The sequence below is a fragment of the Saccoglossus kowalevskii genome, chromosome 2, assembly GCF_978046115.1.
Source record: "Saccoglossus kowalevskii chromosome 2, keSacKowa6.1, whole genome shotgun sequence".
Lineage (NCBI taxonomy): Eukaryota > Metazoa > Hemichordata > Enteropneusta > Harrimaniidae > Saccoglossus > Saccoglossus kowalevskii.
Genome location: NC_140642.1, coordinates 26,579,642 through 26,597,634, shown reverse-complemented (window position 1 = coordinate 26,597,634; position 17,993 = coordinate 26,579,642). Strand labels below are relative to the sequence as shown.

Below are 17,993 nucleotides of genomic sequence, written 5' to 3'. Positions count from 1 at the left end.
TTAAGAGATACGAATCCCCAGGCGAACAGAATACAGCAAATGTTAAGATACAACCATGTATATACACATATCCTATCACTATACAAATGTCAGATGATTTCCGCACATCGACAAACAATTATCACCAGTGTCCCACCTAGCTGGTAGGCAACATAAATGACCACCACATAATGTTGTCTGGAAAAGAAAAGAAACCTCTAAATGAGATTCTGTGAACTACGTTGGACATCTCCACATAAAATGTATTTGGAATGTGGTTATATATTTCTAGTTGTTTAGTTTTAATGAATTATTAATATATTCATCTATATTATGCATAGAAGCTCTTGTTATGCGTGGCTCCTTCTTTATTTTATGCATTTCAGTTGTAAATGAAGTAGCTGGGAAAGCATGAATATTGTATTTACTGTTAATATATAGTAGTAGTAGTACCCTGCCTCTCCAGGGGCATGCTCTTAAAGACCGTTGCACTGGCACTTATTACGAACACGTTCATTGATGATCGGTAATTTCAGCAGATTAATCATAGACTATAACAATACTGTACATATGTCCAGACTAATTCTAATATCACATTCGCCACAGGTGACATAGTACATCTTAAAGGCGGTATAAAATCAGACCTGGCAAATACAAGATGACGAATGTACAAACATCAAGATAGTGTGCATGTCATAAAAAATATGTTAACACTATTTTTTAAACAACACATCTGCTCATCATATGTTCATCTCAACATTTTGTGATGTTCGTTAATACAAGGCATCATTTAACGAATCGTAAGAATGATTCGAGTTCTATTACATCCATGGAAGAATCAGTAACCACCTTCATTATTTGTGCTTTCCAATTTGCAGGCATTCAACCTCGATATTCAAAATAGTATTCCTATTATAACAAAAAAAGAACTAGCCACGTTTTCAGTGATGAAAACTATACAAAGCTTTCGGTGTTACTACACAGGATATGTTTTAAACATTTTATCATCAATCATATCAACCATTTCAGTGTGAAAATACTACTTTATGCAAATTACTGGGGCAAATTACATTGCTCAACGTCCTTGATATTAAGTCGCCATGCGGTTATTTTAATAGGTAAACACAAGAGACCGTACTTGATACAAATTAACTCCAATCCATATAGTACTTATTAAGATGGATCATTTATATTCATACATACTACTCTTATTTACTGTCACGATATTTTCAGGTAATAAAAATGCGTAAAGGTATCACAATCGAGCATGAAATATCATAATAATAACTCTAGGAAGAGCAAATGTGATTGAAAATGTCATATGCGAACAGATAATGATGAAATAAATCTTGATCCGTGCTAGAAGTGGTCATCTCTATTGACATATCAACCCCTTGGCTTACTTAATTATCCCAGATCATCTGCGCAGAACTGACACTCCATTCCTTTAAGTCAAAATCCAACCTTTCAGCAAATATCATCACATCTTAGCATTAGAGTGTAGATGTAGTCACATTGAGTTAAAGCTTCAGGGTAACCTTTGTTTGCAAACAACGTTTCAGCATCACGTACGATGGAAAGGTTATTTACACACGAAGCTGATGTCAAATCTGCTCCATGTGATTTCACACAAAGTTCACTTTAAAAGATTGACACAGTGATTTGTACTGAACCATATCACAGTATTTGAAAGGTTGCTGCAGTATGTACAAAGATAAATAATGTATATGTTGCTGTTTCTATTTGTTTATAGAATATTTAATAAATCTATGTTTATCATTTTTTCAGGAATCAATCCTAATCCGATATCCACAATATTCAAACCAGTTTTCCAGCACACCTGAGCGCTCCAGGTGAAAAGTAACAGACACAGTACATTTCCTTTGTATGTTGCCTTCGAACTTCATTCACTTTAACTGCTGCGCTATTCTGGCAGTTTTGAAATCAGCTCTCAGTTGAATGAAAGACATCATGACAGACCTATCAATACCAGCCTGCAATAGACGAAGGTATGATGGTGTTATATTAGGACAAACAAATCAACCCTTACAGTATTTTGAATGGAAAAGTAAACAATGTGATAATCACAGATGATTAATTTAGAAAAAAAAAACATATTTAGAAGAATAGGAACAATGCTGCATAATGATATGCATAAATACTAACTGCTTCATCTATTTTACTTCTATGCTGCTAGCTGAAGTGATTACATATTAGGGTCTATACTCAGTCTTTCTATTCTAGTTAATACTTTAAAGAACACCTTGGTATTTCAATTATTTGGGTGTAACAGCCTTGAGGTAGTTAAAGAGTTGAAAAGTTAACGTTGTATTCCCACTGTACTGTACACCTCGCACTGTTTATTGTGACGACGATGAAAAATGATAAAATCAGTAAAATCAAAATTTGTCGTCATGGTAAGTACGCACAAAAATCAAACGTATATTGTAACATATATTGTTGTAATGACATCAGGGCTACTTTATTTTAGGACCTCTAAATATGATTGCAGGATTCTGTTAAATATTCTGATAAATTTCTCATGAATTGTCCATATGATCAGTATGAGGTTTTTGATAGCTCATACAAAGCTGTGATGTAATATATTATAGAGTAGAAACTATATTTCATATAAAAGGTTAAGAAAATGTTGACACTTACCAGTTGTTCGCCAGTGCATACTTGTTTGAGATTTTCAGGCTGCACAACTAGTAGATTACAGAGTGCATGAAGAGCATCGAAAAGTGACGATACCAATGGATTCTGTGAAATTTGGATAAGGTGATGCATAAACCACAACTTAAGATACCCAGTACAAGAAATGGCATGACCAAATATTGCTTGAAGAAGACACACAATTCGACTAGAATTTCCTTAAATATAAAAGCTCAAATGTATTGAGGGGTTATAAGAAAGCTATTAAAAGTAACATGGTATTTTTAGAGAGTCGAAGTGACTTTCGTCGTTTAGCCTTTAAGTATAAGTATTTTCCGGCAGCAACAATTTACGCAATATATATGAATATATAAATAAAACTTACTTGCAAATTTTTCATACATTTTCTATACTCATTAATATCACAAATAGCGAGCATAACACCTACAAAACAAAAAATAAAACAGACTTGTATAAAATTGTAGAATCCAAAATAATACTGCTTATAAAAATACATTTCCAGAATTTAGTAGTTTCTCCAACTTTGCACTAGATGGGAGTGGTGTATTCTTGCAACACATTACCACTGATTACAACTTTCAAAAAGGATTTGGTTCTGTATAAATTGTTTTACAAATATTGTTTTAAAATCTAGGTCCAACAGAGTTATCTTACCGGTAACTGATAGTTTCTGTAGTGTATTAATTTCTATTAATTATTCATGGACATTTTGGAACAATTTAGAAAAGCAAAAGTAGACATATGCTTCCATAAAGAATTATATGCATCAGGTATACATAGCACATGTCAGATCAAGAGCTGCTTTCTCATTGGTCAGCAGCATACAGTCACGCTTTCGTTATCACATGAAAACGTGTTATTTCTGTTAAAGGGTACAGTAAAATAGACCAGTCGTAGTAATTTCTTGTCAGAACCAAGGGATTATCACATAAAACAACAAGACATGAAATGTCACAGTCCCCGTTATTTAATTATGAAGTTGTACAAAGAACATCTGCAAACAGGTGAATAAATATGTACTCTTTGTGGTTACAACTCATCATAAAGTGATTTCCGATGATTTAGTTTTGTACTGACAACTAAAAACTTCCACTGACCCATGTTCAGAATCTCAGAGTACACAAGTGCAACAAAACTATTTGTCATACATGTATACTTGCTCAAGAAACTGCATTTATAAATCTGAGTGAACCTTGATGTACATGATTTCTTTGATAATCAGGTCTTAGTATATTCCAGGACCTGGGTTTGTTTGAACATCATCACTGGGCATCAGAATCATTCTCATATTGTCAAATACAATTTGTTATTAACACAGTAAGGTTTATTATTTAAAATGTATTCATTGTACATAGAACAACATTTGTTAATTTAAACAATTGTAAAAGCTATGTTTTCAGAGCAAGTAAAGGTTGGTCTGCTCATAACCTTCAATGGAGAAGTAACAATAATTGTTTGAAGTCTTTTTAGTGCAGTGATATTATTGCATTTCAATTATTAATGGGTATAAAATACTGTAAACCATTTAATTTTGACTTCTAGATATATTCAGGATTTTATGAAATTTGTGTACAACATTTCAATAAAGTCCCTGACACTCCATGTTGTAGGAACCCAGAAAAAATTCAGTTCACAGCACCACTGTAAAAAAAAAAAAGTTTAAAATGAGTATAGTCAAAGATATACACATGTGGGTTCATAAGATATATGTACCAATCTGAGTTGGTTCTAGATATTAGTATCACAAGATTTTACTCTCTGTGATTCAATATCAGTCCTATGTATAACGCTGTGTTGATCAGGCGAACTAATTGACAATGGCCCTACAGGTATCGCTATGAAATCACAGTAGTTTTGTATTCTTCTTGCATTTCGACCATGGAAAAATATTTGTTTTTGAAAGTGGACATATTATTAGAAGAAAAACAGAAACTATTTTTTTAGTATGAATTCTAGTAACTGAAATGCAGGATTGAAAAAGAACAAGACAATACGCAGGATTGATAAACCTTCAGCGAGCACTCCTGAAATTTCAGATCATTGGTACCATGTTTTTGGATACATTCAATGACCTAATACATAAAATCACATTTGTTATTGCTCAATCACTTGACCCTGTATGGCACAAGATTGCAAGCTTCTATCATAAAATTTGGTTATTTATTTGATGCAACGAAACATGCATTCACAGCAGACGGAAATTTGTTTGAGATATTACTGGATTTTTGTATTCAGTTTTCCATTTCAACCACCATCATCACTTAGTAAGCTGTGATCGTGCATTGGGATACTGACTGTGCATAAATGTGCAGTGTAGTGTCATCAGAAGACAGATTGTTTGAGAATATTTTGCACCATTACGCCATTTCAAATATTATATTAATTCACAGACAACAAAATAAAGATTTTCAATAACATACAAGTTTTCCCACAAATGATGATTGTATGGCAATTACAAGGCTTTGCCAGTTTTACTTTGGAAGAAGTTGAAAACAGGTAACAGGAAGGGGCTACATCTTTTTTTTTTAAATCAAGCATGATTTTTTTTACTTTTTTTTTTTTTTTTTTTTACAAATGTCTATTTCAGGGCAACAGAAACAAAAACAATAAATGTGTAGGTAGGCATTTTAACAATTGCACAATTAATATTGGATGAAAACGTCATTACCGATATAAATCATAATCATAATTAAAAATAAGATCACATTTAATTTAGTCAGTTTTCATAATGAAATGCATAATAACATGTACTTATAAATTTTAATAAGGTTCAACAGCCTTTTCATTTAGTGGCAGTTTATACACCATAAAACCTCTGGTTTAGGTGTCACACTCAGAGAAGAGTGAAAGGCCTTTGGTTCATAGGCATCGCGAAATGTTGGAATTGAATCCCCCCAAAAATTCACATACTGTAACATGCATTATTTTTTTTATAATCTTGTTGATAACGAAAAGTAAAGTATGTTCTAAAAGAAGTTTCGAATAAATACAAACACGAATACATTGCTTAGTCGTTAGTACCGGTAGCGAATGATCACGGTAGCACAATCTGGTCATTCTGTGTTTCGCAAGTAAATAACTTACTTGTTTTCGAAGTATTGCAATTGTTGATTATTATTTAGTAATGATTATAAAAACGCACAAAAATTTAATTCGTTGAATTTATATAAATTGGAAGTAATATTCAACTTAGTTTCATCGTAAACGAATGATTTCGGTCGAATGTAAATGTTCGAAGAGATACGATATCCGCCATGTTCTCATTTACACGTGGCTCATTTAAATATGTTAATGACGGTTCAGTGACCTCGTGGTGAACGCAACGCGGTAGTAGATTTACCGATGTTCTGGCAAGATCTTTATGCTTTGATTTTGACGGGGAAAACGGCATGATTTTTTTTTTAATCAAAAAATTAGTTGTTTTCAAAATATAAACTGAGCATTCAAAGAATAATTTAACATTGTTCGCAGAAATAACAGCTTCGAAACGAAGCTTACCCATTCGGGCTATTCACAATATGTGTCAATGACTACTATGGTACAATATAAATTAGACTCTTTTAGGCGCCAGGAGTGAATGAAGTATCTAAAATATTTTTTTTAAAAAAATGCCGAAAAAACGCCGGGCGATTTCATGGTCCGTTGCAGACTACTCGACCGACCGTCCATACACGTGTTGTCACTGCACATCAGCCATGTTGAATCGCACGAGATCGACAAAATATTCATTACAACTAACAGTTTAATGCTCACAACATAAAAATACGAATATAATCATAGGCAACCTACTATTATATAATGAATAAGTTGATCGACACAGGGACACCCCCCCCCCCCTCGAGTTGTGGATATTTCGAAATCGCGACACAAGCAAAAGACCGGATAACGATTTTACTTGAAACTATGTCCCCATGAATTAATCGTCCGTGTACAATAATTTGACAGGGTATACAATTTACAAACTAGTTTCGTAGATTGGAGACAATTGTTTGCTTTTTTGGCTTTTCACAAGAATATAAAGCTGGCAATCATCATAATATTCACGTCCGTACGTACGTCACGGAATGTACACCAATCGCACCCCAAAATACATTCAATTTTGTAGAAACTGGAGAACTTACCTTTGCAAACACGTCTCTTATGCCGCCTTCTTGAAGTTCTTGAAATCAAATAAGGTTACTAGTTCTTCTAGTAACTAGTGAGTAAGACCACTGAGCGGAACAGAATACATGTATAAACAGTACTATAATAAATTGCACGCAATGAAGAAATCACGTGCTGTAGCGTTACTCACAGATCTAATCTACTGTAAAATATTTTATTTCAGCTGGAATTATCATTCGCTGAAAAGACTTTTTCTGGCTGTTTTTTGTATTGAATTTATTTTCATTGATTTTTGACAAGTTTGACTGTAAAATATAGGAAAAAGGGAATATTCGCTGGATTTTATTTTAACTGAAACATTCCTTCAGCGAAAATAGCAAAAAAATGTTGCAAGCAAAAATAAAGTATTTTACAGTAATTAATTTATTCTGAGCATGCGCAGACGTTCTGTCAATGTTGCCGGGAGAGGTAATTTTTGATAAAAATCGTGAAAAAGACCCACTTGGGATTTTCAGATCTGGAAAAAAAATTACGTGCATACTCGGAATACACTTGTTCATCAACCTGCCAAGTTTCACTGATACCTGCTGTAGAATTTCTGAGAAAATGTTGGAGACGGAAAACGGACAAAACCTGAATTATAACTCTCCTTTTCAGGCTGCGCCTGAACGGGGACGAATAAAACTGCCATGGGTTTACGCTGCCCTTTGAAAATTGTCACCTTTGAAACACGACTCTGTATTAATCAGTTACATCTATGGTAAAAGTTCATTAAATTATTTTAGCTGTCCGGTTAATGGATTTCAAGAGGAAGATTAATGTTTGTAACACTTGACAGATGAACAAATGTAAAGATGAGCAGACAACAGAAGGACAATAACGTAATATGAATTCATTTGTCAAATTCAATGACAGAGGAGCTATAATGGATTTACTCAAAAAGCAAAAGTTCTCAACAAGAACAAGAATTAACAGCAATTTCCATTATTCATGCTATCTTATCCTCAAATTATTGAAACAAGTTACATCTTTAATTCTAAATCCATCACTCTTTAAAGTTATTACTCAATCAAAGAAGAATGATAAGTAACAAAGTCTTCAAAAAAATAATATACAAACCCCGGGGGCTAAATCGGATGACAGCTGGTACACCCATGAGGATTTGAACTGAAACTTCTTTCATACTTGTCATTCTAGCACAATCAAAATTGCATTTGATGGTCAAAATTCGGCCTTAATATGGGTCTAACAACAATGTGAAAATAAGTGAACATAAAGAATATTGACTAAATTACAGGAAGATTGTTCTAGATTTTGCATGCCAAAACCAAAAATCAAAAGAACTGACCATCATGTCCAGTTAACAGAGGTGTTTGTGTTACTGAACAATGTATGTAATACGATTGTTTCATGAACAAAAACTTGATAAATCTGTTGTTTTACAGATAGTTTACACAACATCACATCATGGTGGTGCAGTTTAGACAGTTTTCTACCTTAACACATGATATTCTATGATAAACTTTATTGGGACTAATTATGCATACTAGTATTCAAGCTCACAGTTCTCAAATTCTATGTAAATCATATTTACTAATTCAATTATTTTACCCACCTTCTGAGTTGTATGTAAACTGTTGAAGATGTTCATAAATAGTTCGATGAAATCGGACACCAAACTCGGTCAAGACAGTACTAACATTTTTACCATCTAACGGCTTGATAATATTCATGGCCTGTACATTGACAAATTGGACAACTTTACTGCAAGCCTAGAAAGAAAGAAAATATACATATGCATAAATTATATACTAACAGATACTTCACAACAGTGTCATTAACAAAAAAATACTAATAAACCACAATTACATTGACAGAATAAAACTATCTTAGTCCTGTCTATTGGTCCCTGCAATAGTAGTCCCCAATCTAATGGAGCCCATATCATACATATCTGTAAAAACACAGAATACAAAATAAGCAGATAAGACTCACATTAATATATATGGTATTGTAATAATACCCATAAAACCAACAAGTACATTCACAGTGAAGACTGACATACATATAGCTATATCTCACTTATTGCCTTGGGTAAAACTAACTAATAAATAATGAATAGGAAATTATTGATCAAAGAAAGCTTAGAATGAACTTCCATGTGCTCAAGGGCTATTTGGGGAAATGGGATAGAAATTGGAATTATCTAAAATTGATTAATGTGATATTTCGAATTAATTAAATACAGAAATTTCTCTCTATATATAATACAAAAGAAATAATAAATAAACTTCGTATATCAGTGTTAAATTGTCCAATTATAATGAAAATGAATTTCAAAATGACTGTGAATTGCCAAAGTTAACTGAAATCTGTCGAGATATTACAGCTTAAAATGGGTTAATCACGTTCGTAGATTATCCTAAGCCACATACATATATGCACTAAGTGGTACTTGAGTGGATCCTAAGATAACTGGAACTGCTAACTATATCCTAACATATATAAATTGGATAATTAAATATTCATCCACATATGCACCAAGTTTCCAAAGAATGTGGGTTGAGATTTATCAATATATCAATTATGTACATTAAATAATTTCAATGTCCTACAATGTTATCAGTCATTATACGCAGATGACATTTTTTTTAGTTTGAGCTCAGTTGCTGTCAATGCATCTCCTGACATTTTCCTGATGAATTCGTCTCATGTAACTTTCAGACAAAGAAGCAAAATCAGGTAAAGCCAGACTGGTTTGAAAATGACAAGTATTATCACTGGTGACACAATTCTGTTGACACAGACTCAAAACATGCACAGACAGTTGATTCATTGCAAAACACATATTAATTGGTCCTCTGGGATTGTTGATTTCTTTATAGTCACAGTGTTATAGTAATAATTGGTGTCAAGTGCCATCACGAATATTTCTACAGCACCATGATTATTATTGCTCAAAATTGCATTGTACAGTGTTCTGTCTCGCACACTTATTCCAATGACGAAAGCATATTATATTTCAAAATTGGTAGATCACAGCAATGCTTCTGCAAGTGTCTGCAGGTTCTAGTAGGGTGTTTGATTGGTGGATATGAAGAGTTCACTCGGAACAGCACATATCAACATGTATGAACCTCAGGTAGATAGAAGATTTGTGCCAGATGACATTTCTAGACATCAAAGTCACTTTATATATGTTGTATCTCCAGGTGTTTCTTATTATTCTAGCTCACTGTAGGCAAAAATACAAAACAAATCTTCGAAATATAATACTGGATGTTTGGAAGGCAGGGTAGACTGTACTGATTAATATTGCCCAGTAAACACTCAGGCCCGGAATTAAGTTCACAACATCTTCCGTTCCATTTGCATTGTCACTATGCTGATAATGAAGTAGAATGCTACATGTGACTTACATATGTGACTAATAACAACTAGCTGTTATTAATGAGATAATTTATGGTGATTACAAATCATGGCACAATATGGATTTAATTAACATTAATTTAAAATGTCTAGTTTCAAGAACTCAACATACTGGTGTGTATAATGCCATTTGACCCAGATTCTCAGTCTCAGGCCTAAAATCTGTCTTCTTTTGTTCTGAAGCCAAAATATGCTTGACGTATCCCATGGTAACTGCCAGTGACCTAAAAAAAAATCAGAAAGATAGGGATGAACCATTGAAAAAGAATATAAAACCTGCCTTTGTCAGCATATCATTATATATATCAATACATGTATATAATAACAGAAAAGGTAGAACTTTTTTAGAAGCAACACAAAAGATAATCTTTCTTTCCATTCCCTTAAGGCAATATTATTTCGATTAGTAGTTTTTTTTATATATATGTATGCATTACTGGTATACACATAAAAAATGCTTTTGATGCTGAAGGCATTTAATTTAAAAGCTCTGAATCTGGTGGGACATGGTAGTGTCATTACTTACCGATCTAACCCTGTGTCTATCTTTGCTTCCATTTGCTCCATAATTTCTCTTTTTTTATGAACACATTCACTGTGTTTAGGAGAGGTGCTGTGAAAGTAAATATATGAGCACATTAGATAGAATTAAGAGAGGAAAACGACTCTAATCTTCTTAGAGGGAAGTTAAAAGAGTATTTAATACAGTCAAATAATGGTTCATGGATTATCAACTGGTTCCAATTATACAACCACCTGAATGCCCACTATATAGTGTAGTGATGCGATGTTAGTCATTAAATATATACCTGTGCGCTCAAAAATAGTAATACTGCTTCTCACAATATATGTTATGTCTGATATTAGTCACGAATAAACTCAAATTTAGTTTTTACAATTCCACTTTTTTATCTCTTTATGTGTAACATAATTTACATAAAAAAATATTTGTTCCACTCCCTGTACCATCAGTATCATCTAATGATCAATTGAATTTATTCTCATTACAGCAATACTTGCTTTCATCTTGTCTGTTTCTACACTGCACTTGCCACTAACATCTTGTTTAATTTTGAGATTTGAAAATATTCACCAACAAAATTAAATTAATGTGATTTAAAGTAGATTAATTTAAATGCTCAAATTTTACATGTATTTTGTTTCATTCTACTTGCCTCCGTGCTTGATAGCACATCAGCATTCAACAAGTCAAGCATCGAGTTATTATAAGAGCTATTTTAGATCTACAAATGCATTTTCATGATTTGGAAACAGATTTTGTTCAAACTTGGTACACACATAGAACGTTTTGGGACCTTGTGTTGTGAATCTGACTAAACTGGCAGCCATTTTGTTTTGGAAATATTTTTCTTGAGCCATACGAGGTCTGTTTACATTCAAACTTTACAAATACATACTAGATCAGGATTTACCTGGTAATCCTAAATATTACCATTAGGGCAAAAATGATTACAACATTACAATTTGTTTACACCTCACTTCAACGATAATATAATAACCCTGCTCTGAATTATGTTTCTTTCTTTGTAATCGCAAACTAAAGCTAAAAGCTAAACGTCTCATTCCAGGTTCGGACAATTCTGGATATTCCAACTTTTATTGAAAGTATATTAAAAAGAATCCACTGATGTGATTTTAACAAGACATTTGTTAGAATCTGTGCAAATAAATGAAAGAGACTGGAACTCAAAATACCATCTGCTTATATATACAATGTACATTGTAAGCTGTCAATGTATTCAAACTTAATACTTTTATCTGTTTCAATTTCCAGTCGACCTGCTGGCCATTCATGGTTATGTGATATTGATGGCTCAAGACATACACTTCTAGCTGACAAGTGAATATGAAGTAAAGCAAAAGATAAATTTGCTAAGAAATGCACTGAAGGCGTATTTTTTGCTTAATAGTGTGCTCGCCTGCAGCCTGCACACTATCACATCAGAGAATCTCTATTCAAATTTCATTATACATGCACTCATATCTGACAGGTATAAAGTGTGATCACGATGTATCACATGATTACAGACAATGCAAGCCCCAATTAATCTGCCCTTGCTGTTTTCTACTCATTTGCTTCTACATCAACCAAAACAAAGAACAACTATCTAAGTATTACCTGTATAGAAAATTCAGATTTGCGGGTGAGTTATGTTACATGTGACAATTATTTGCATTCCAGGTCAAGAAATCATGTTCAAGTTAATGCACAGAAAGATACATGCATGCATACACCTAAGCTACATGCATACAAGCTAAACTGTAAAATTCCTAAACCCATCGGGGAGGCTGTTCAAATTATGGAACAGAAATATATGCTTTGACCAACACCAACACCAACACCTACTACCTTACTGTAAAACCTAAAAAGTCCTTCTGGGAAACAGTTCATTATAAATCATTTGGCTTTGAAATCCTCAAGAGAGTCCAATTGTTATTACCCAGGGTGTGTCCTCTACCATGAAAAAGTTACTCACAAATGTGGTGTATACACAGAATGAGAGTAGACACAAATTAAAAGCATTTACAATTGGAAGCTGAACAAATCTTACAAGGAACAATTACAGAAAAATAAATGCCAAACACAATTAAGATCAAAGTTCATCATTAAATGAATATTACATAAAAGTCCCTGAACCATGGTATAATTGATGTACTGTAAAAGCATTATTTGTTTACTGGTATTTAATTTCACTTTTGTTCATATTCACTGTGATTTATATTCATAAAATTGCCATGGAAACAATGAGTTCTATTGTACATTTACATGTCTATGTAGGTGAAAGTGTATCATATAAGTGAAAATTGAAAAATTTAAAACCTATGAATAAGTGATGCATTATTAGAGGGTAAAAATCCAGAAACAATGAATACCAAAGTCCTTCAATAAATATTAAATGACCTGTATCAAAAATCCCTGAATGATATAAAGCGAAATTGGGGAATTAATGTTTTCATCATGAAATAGACAAATCAGATAGAGGTCTATTCAATGTAGGTAGATACAAAATATGAAAGCAATCAGGTTGGCTCTTTTCATGAAGAGGTCAGAAATACATTTTTATCCAAAAAAAATGATAAAAATATGCACTAAAATTATGGAATTGAAGTTATCATTATGAAATGAACAAATCTGAGATAAGTCCACCCAAGGTACAAATACTTATACATATAAAATATCAACTCAATCAGGCTAGCTGCTTTAAAGAAGAAGTTGAAAATAGCATTTTTTCTATTAAAAATGGCACTAAAATTAACGATAACAAATTATCAATTAAAAATATACAAAAAAAAAGGATATCTATTATCATCAATAATTCCTTTTAAAATTATTGTCTCTCAATTAATATTACACAAGCTAAGTTATGTTAATCTCATTGTCCCTCTATAATATAACATGAACTACATAAAACTACCCAAGCAATGGTACCCAAATACTAGTCAATTTCTGATAAAAAAAAAGATGATTTATACATCACAGCTACTAGTTTGAGCACTATCTAATTAATAAATCTTGAATAATAATAGTACAGCATCACCTGTTCTATTTTGAACAATAGCTAAATTATAAATGGATAGGTTTTTGCTAATTTGGTTAAACAATATTTTTTTTAATATGCATGTGCACTTGTTTTGGTACATACAATAACAATCAGTGGTTTTGATTTCTCATCAAACAACTACTGTTTTATGTCCTACAAACGCAACATTTTTTTTCATGATAAATTACTACAGTATGGAATATTGAATAACTATATTGAAAAATATAATGTTATTGTTCATATTTTATCTTTAAGTAACATATTTGACATACCAGGTGAGGGCTATGTTAAGCCAATTCTGGTTTTGAAGACAAAAATATCTCAAAAAATATATGTTTAAGACGCACCAACATGATATAAGCAAGTTTCAGAAAGACTGGACAAAAACGACTTGAGTTATCACGTACAGATAATGGTCACAAACAATGTTTAACAACAACATTGCCGAATGGATTTTTAAATCATCTTATAAATTCAGATAAAGATGTTAATGGATAAATTAAAACAGCACAGTTTTTGTTGTGCAACGTGCTGTTAGATATTGGTTCAATGCAACATATAAATCATAAAATCATATCATATAAATCATAAAAAATTTCCTAGAAGAGAAAATCAAAAAATTAATTGGTTTACAGTATATTCTGAACATCATCTCTGGTGGATGAACTCAGAGCTGCAAATTGACTTCAATTTTTATGATTCAAATCAGAAGCATCGAAAAACAGAAAAATCCTTTTTTTATCATTCACAACGATGTTCTTGTATATGTCGTGACATGGTATTGAGTCTGGATAAGGATGCATGATCAATGCTTGTCTGAGATACGGCTTTGATGATTAAAATATTGTATTTTATGACAAAAATAGCCTCCAGTTGTCCATCAGGGATATGAGATGACAAACTACAGTGTATGTATTCTGTGCAGTGTACATTACATTGTTTGTCCTACTAAGCTTGAACTCATATCGGCCTTCAAAGAATGGCCTTGCAAGTATTGAATTTGTCTTGAGTTATTGAGTTTTTGCATGCAGGCAAAATGATAAAACACATTCTATGACGTATGGGAAGTATGTAGCAGCCTTGTTTAGGGTAGTTAGAGCCAAATTCAATGCATTGCAATGCATTGTGGGAGAGCAAATCCCCCATATGTTCAATAAAAAAACTATTCTCACACTGGAAACTCAATTAATAAATTGTTTTGATATGTTTTAAGAATATATACATATCAGTAAGAATATAATATATAGAATATATGTATATTTTCCATGATTAATTTGCCACTACTTTGCAGTGATCGCTATTTTTTTAGTTGTTGGTTTCCTAATTGCATTAAGCTGAAATTAAAACTTGTTGAATACAAAAACTATCTGTACTCCGAGAACACCAATATATATACTGTTTAATATGTCCATATATGTCAGGAATATAAGGTAAATGTTTATCCAACAACTTGGCCATAACATTATAATTTACAATCTTCTCAAAATCTTTCTGCCGAGTTTGTTTGCTTTATTTCCAAAGAATATGTATTACTTTGTTTTATATGACCATTTTTATCTTCTCCAAGGGATATTAGGAATCATAAAATAACACAAATAAATTGCATAATCTCAGTTAAGTACATTAGCTAATTAATAAGCAGATTGTTTCTAAATTATTAGCCATTCAATTTACACAATTCAAGGGTACTGGTGACACATAACAAGTAAGTTGCTGATCATTCCAAGTGATTGATGTGTTGACATAAAGATTTGTTAAGGGTTTGCCAAACATACAAAGCAGTGCCATCATCAAAAGATGAAAAAGATCAAGACACAGTGGATGTACATGCTGGTGATTCAAAACATCAGGAGAATTCACGAGTTCCGAAGCCAGCAGCGTAACTAGTCTGTAATGGGCAGGACTCCACTTACCTAGGTTCTTAATGAAGTGTTGATGGTTTGAAGTGTTGCCCATGAATGATTCAGTTAAAACGAGTCAGTATAAGACCAAGTGCATGCTTGGAGAGAAAAAAATCTTGACAACTTACCTTATAAGTGGAACTAGAGTGTCACTAAATTGTCTCTCAAGCAGATGAAATATGGCATTGGCTTCACCAACGACGTCAAAGAAATAAAGCTTGGGAGGAGATTTACAGTCAGGTGGTGGAATACCTAGATGCATAAATATATAATCATGTTTTAATTGGCATAATAGCGGAAAAAATTGGAAATGTTAAAATCAAAAGCTGCCTTGCGTACAACAGTGTTTTTCACACATTTGCTTTCATTTAGAGAATTAGACATTTATTAAAGAGTTAGTTAACTAAATATATATAATTATCATATGCATTATGTTTGTATTTCCATTTGTGAGGTGATTTAGGACATCAAAAATGCACAGTTTGACTTCATAAATATTGCCAAACTTGTTTTCTCATTGTACGCTACCAGAAAGTTTTCCAGGTTTATATACAGTCCGACAACTACAGTTTACAGTAAATGGTTCATGTTGTGATTATTGTCAGAATTATAATTCTGTCACTTAAGAAAATTAGTTGATTTTATTTAAAGTCATGACAAGTAAATTGAATCAATTAACGCCAACAAGTATAATCTTAATGTATATGTGAAATAGATAGATCGCAGTAACAAAATTAGCATATTAGGTGTGGCAATGATATTTTGTATTCATTTTTGTTTTAACAATAGTTAATATTTTAGGAGTTTTGTATCATAACAGGAACAATAATATTGATGTAATATGTTAAATTGTTTTTAACCTCATTAATGACAAAGGCTTGCATTTTTCAGGGAAAATTAATTTTTCTATTTTATCGAATGATCAGTTAGATGGCGAATAAATTGAAATATCATTTCAGAATTTGCATGTAAATCATCTATGATTGGACAGGGTCAATTAAATTTCATCAAACAGCCATCCCAACTCCACTCCAAGGCAAAATGAACCTAAATGTAATCATAATAGTTACTGAACCTGAAATCCTTATGACGTCTAACTGGACAGATCATATGCCAACAACATTAAACACATATTAAGCTTCTGTATTAGGCATTAGGTTTCTGGTCAATTTGTTTTCCCAAGACTAATCCAGACACATTTTGTTTATTTTAAAATTGCCATTAAAATGTAGCTTTTATTTTGATTTTTCATAAAAATAGAACTTTTTTATTCATTTTCTCTAAAATTCCAACCAGAACAATGGACAATTGATTTATATATGTCTCAATTATCTGTTCCCGTATTTTTTTTAAAATCAACTAATTAGAGGTTCAACCAATGTACATGTAGATAATTATATACTTTCAAGCTAATTTAAGAAGAATGCAAATAACATGTTTTTCCAAACAAATTTGCTCCAATTACAAAAATATTATGTGCAAAATATTTAAATCTAATAAAGGTCTACCCAAGGTACATATACATCAAATATCAAAGCAATAGGGTTAACAGTTTTATATTTTCTAGCTTTCCTTTAAATAAGCACCCTACTTTCACATATAGAAAATATAAAAAATTTCAATGTGAACATTGAGTATATATTCGTTTACATGCTTTTTTTTTAAATGCTGAACTAGGTATGTTAGAAAAAGCTAAAGATGGCAAGTTGTATAGAAATAGAATTCTTTTGTATGCCTTATCTTAGAGTAGCGAGTTGTTTGCAGACACAAAAGCAATCTCACATGCAGTATATATGAGATATGGAGTAGTTTGAAATCCTGCAATGACACAGATGACATTGTTACATTTCATTTCTAAATCAAAGCAACAGAGAACCTCAGTTTGATCTGTAATCTTTGTTAGCTTTGCGTATTTGTAATGACTCAACACTTCTAACATGCATGCCTTTTAGCGAGGTATTGAAAGGTGTTATAAATCTGAATACAAGTATGCATCTAAAAACCACACACATTTTTTGCACATATGATTGTGCAAACGAGTGTACATAAGCTAAGTGCTAAAAAACTGAATAAATTCAATCTTTAATCTATTCATTCTTGCAGTACTCTACATAGGTTATGTATACCAATGTCAATACACAATTAAAAAATGATGGAGTCAATGGAAAATTTTTCGAGAAACAAATGTGTCTAGAAAAATGGTAAAATTTGCATTTGCAGTTGAAGGTCAACAAAATAAAGCAAAGCGATATTCACATGTATCACGACTTGTGATGTACCAACTTTGAAAAAAAAAATTACCACCAGTAAGCCATTTTGAAACAAATCACCCACCATGACT

At 32.2% G+C, this 17,993-nt stretch overlaps 1 protein-coding gene and 1 long non-coding RNA gene across 4 annotated transcripts in view; both read right to left on the bottom strand.

Annotated features, from left to right (window-relative positions):
- Window positions 1-965: 965 nt before the first annotated feature.
- LOC100369224 (exocyst complex component 5-like) overlaps window positions 966-17,993 on the bottom strand; it is a 74,917-nt gene continuing 57,889 nt past the window's right edge. For 2 of the 3 annotated variants that reach the window (XM_085493731.1, XM_085493729.1), the window contains exons 15-21: window positions 15,781-15,904; window positions 10,715-10,801; window positions 10,301-10,412; window positions 8,375-8,531; window positions 3,020-3,078; window positions 2,641-2,742; window positions 966-1,973 (exon numbers count right to left, since the gene is read on the bottom strand). In XM_085493731.1, the coding sequence (XP_085349857.1) occupies window positions 1,887-1,973; window positions 2,641-2,742; window positions 3,020-3,078; window positions 8,375-8,531; window positions 10,301-10,412; window positions 10,715-10,801; window positions 15,781-15,904 (728 nt within the window). In that variant the 3' untranslated portion in view covers window positions 966-1,886. Of the gene's footprint in view, window positions 1,974-2,640; window positions 2,743-3,019; window positions 3,079-8,374; window positions 8,532-8,755; window positions 9,995-10,300; window positions 10,413-10,714; window positions 10,802-15,780; window positions 15,905-17,993 lie in introns of those variants that run through there. The other variant, XM_085493734.1, reaches the window with a different exon arrangement.
- LOC146748624 (uncharacterized) lies at window positions 3,958-6,813 on the bottom strand. Its single transcript, XR_014931400.1, has 2 exons — window positions 6,777-6,813; window positions 3,958-4,296 (listed from the first exon to the last, which is right to left on the bottom strand). It is a non-coding gene; the product is annotated as an uncharacterized LOC146748624 (long non-coding RNA).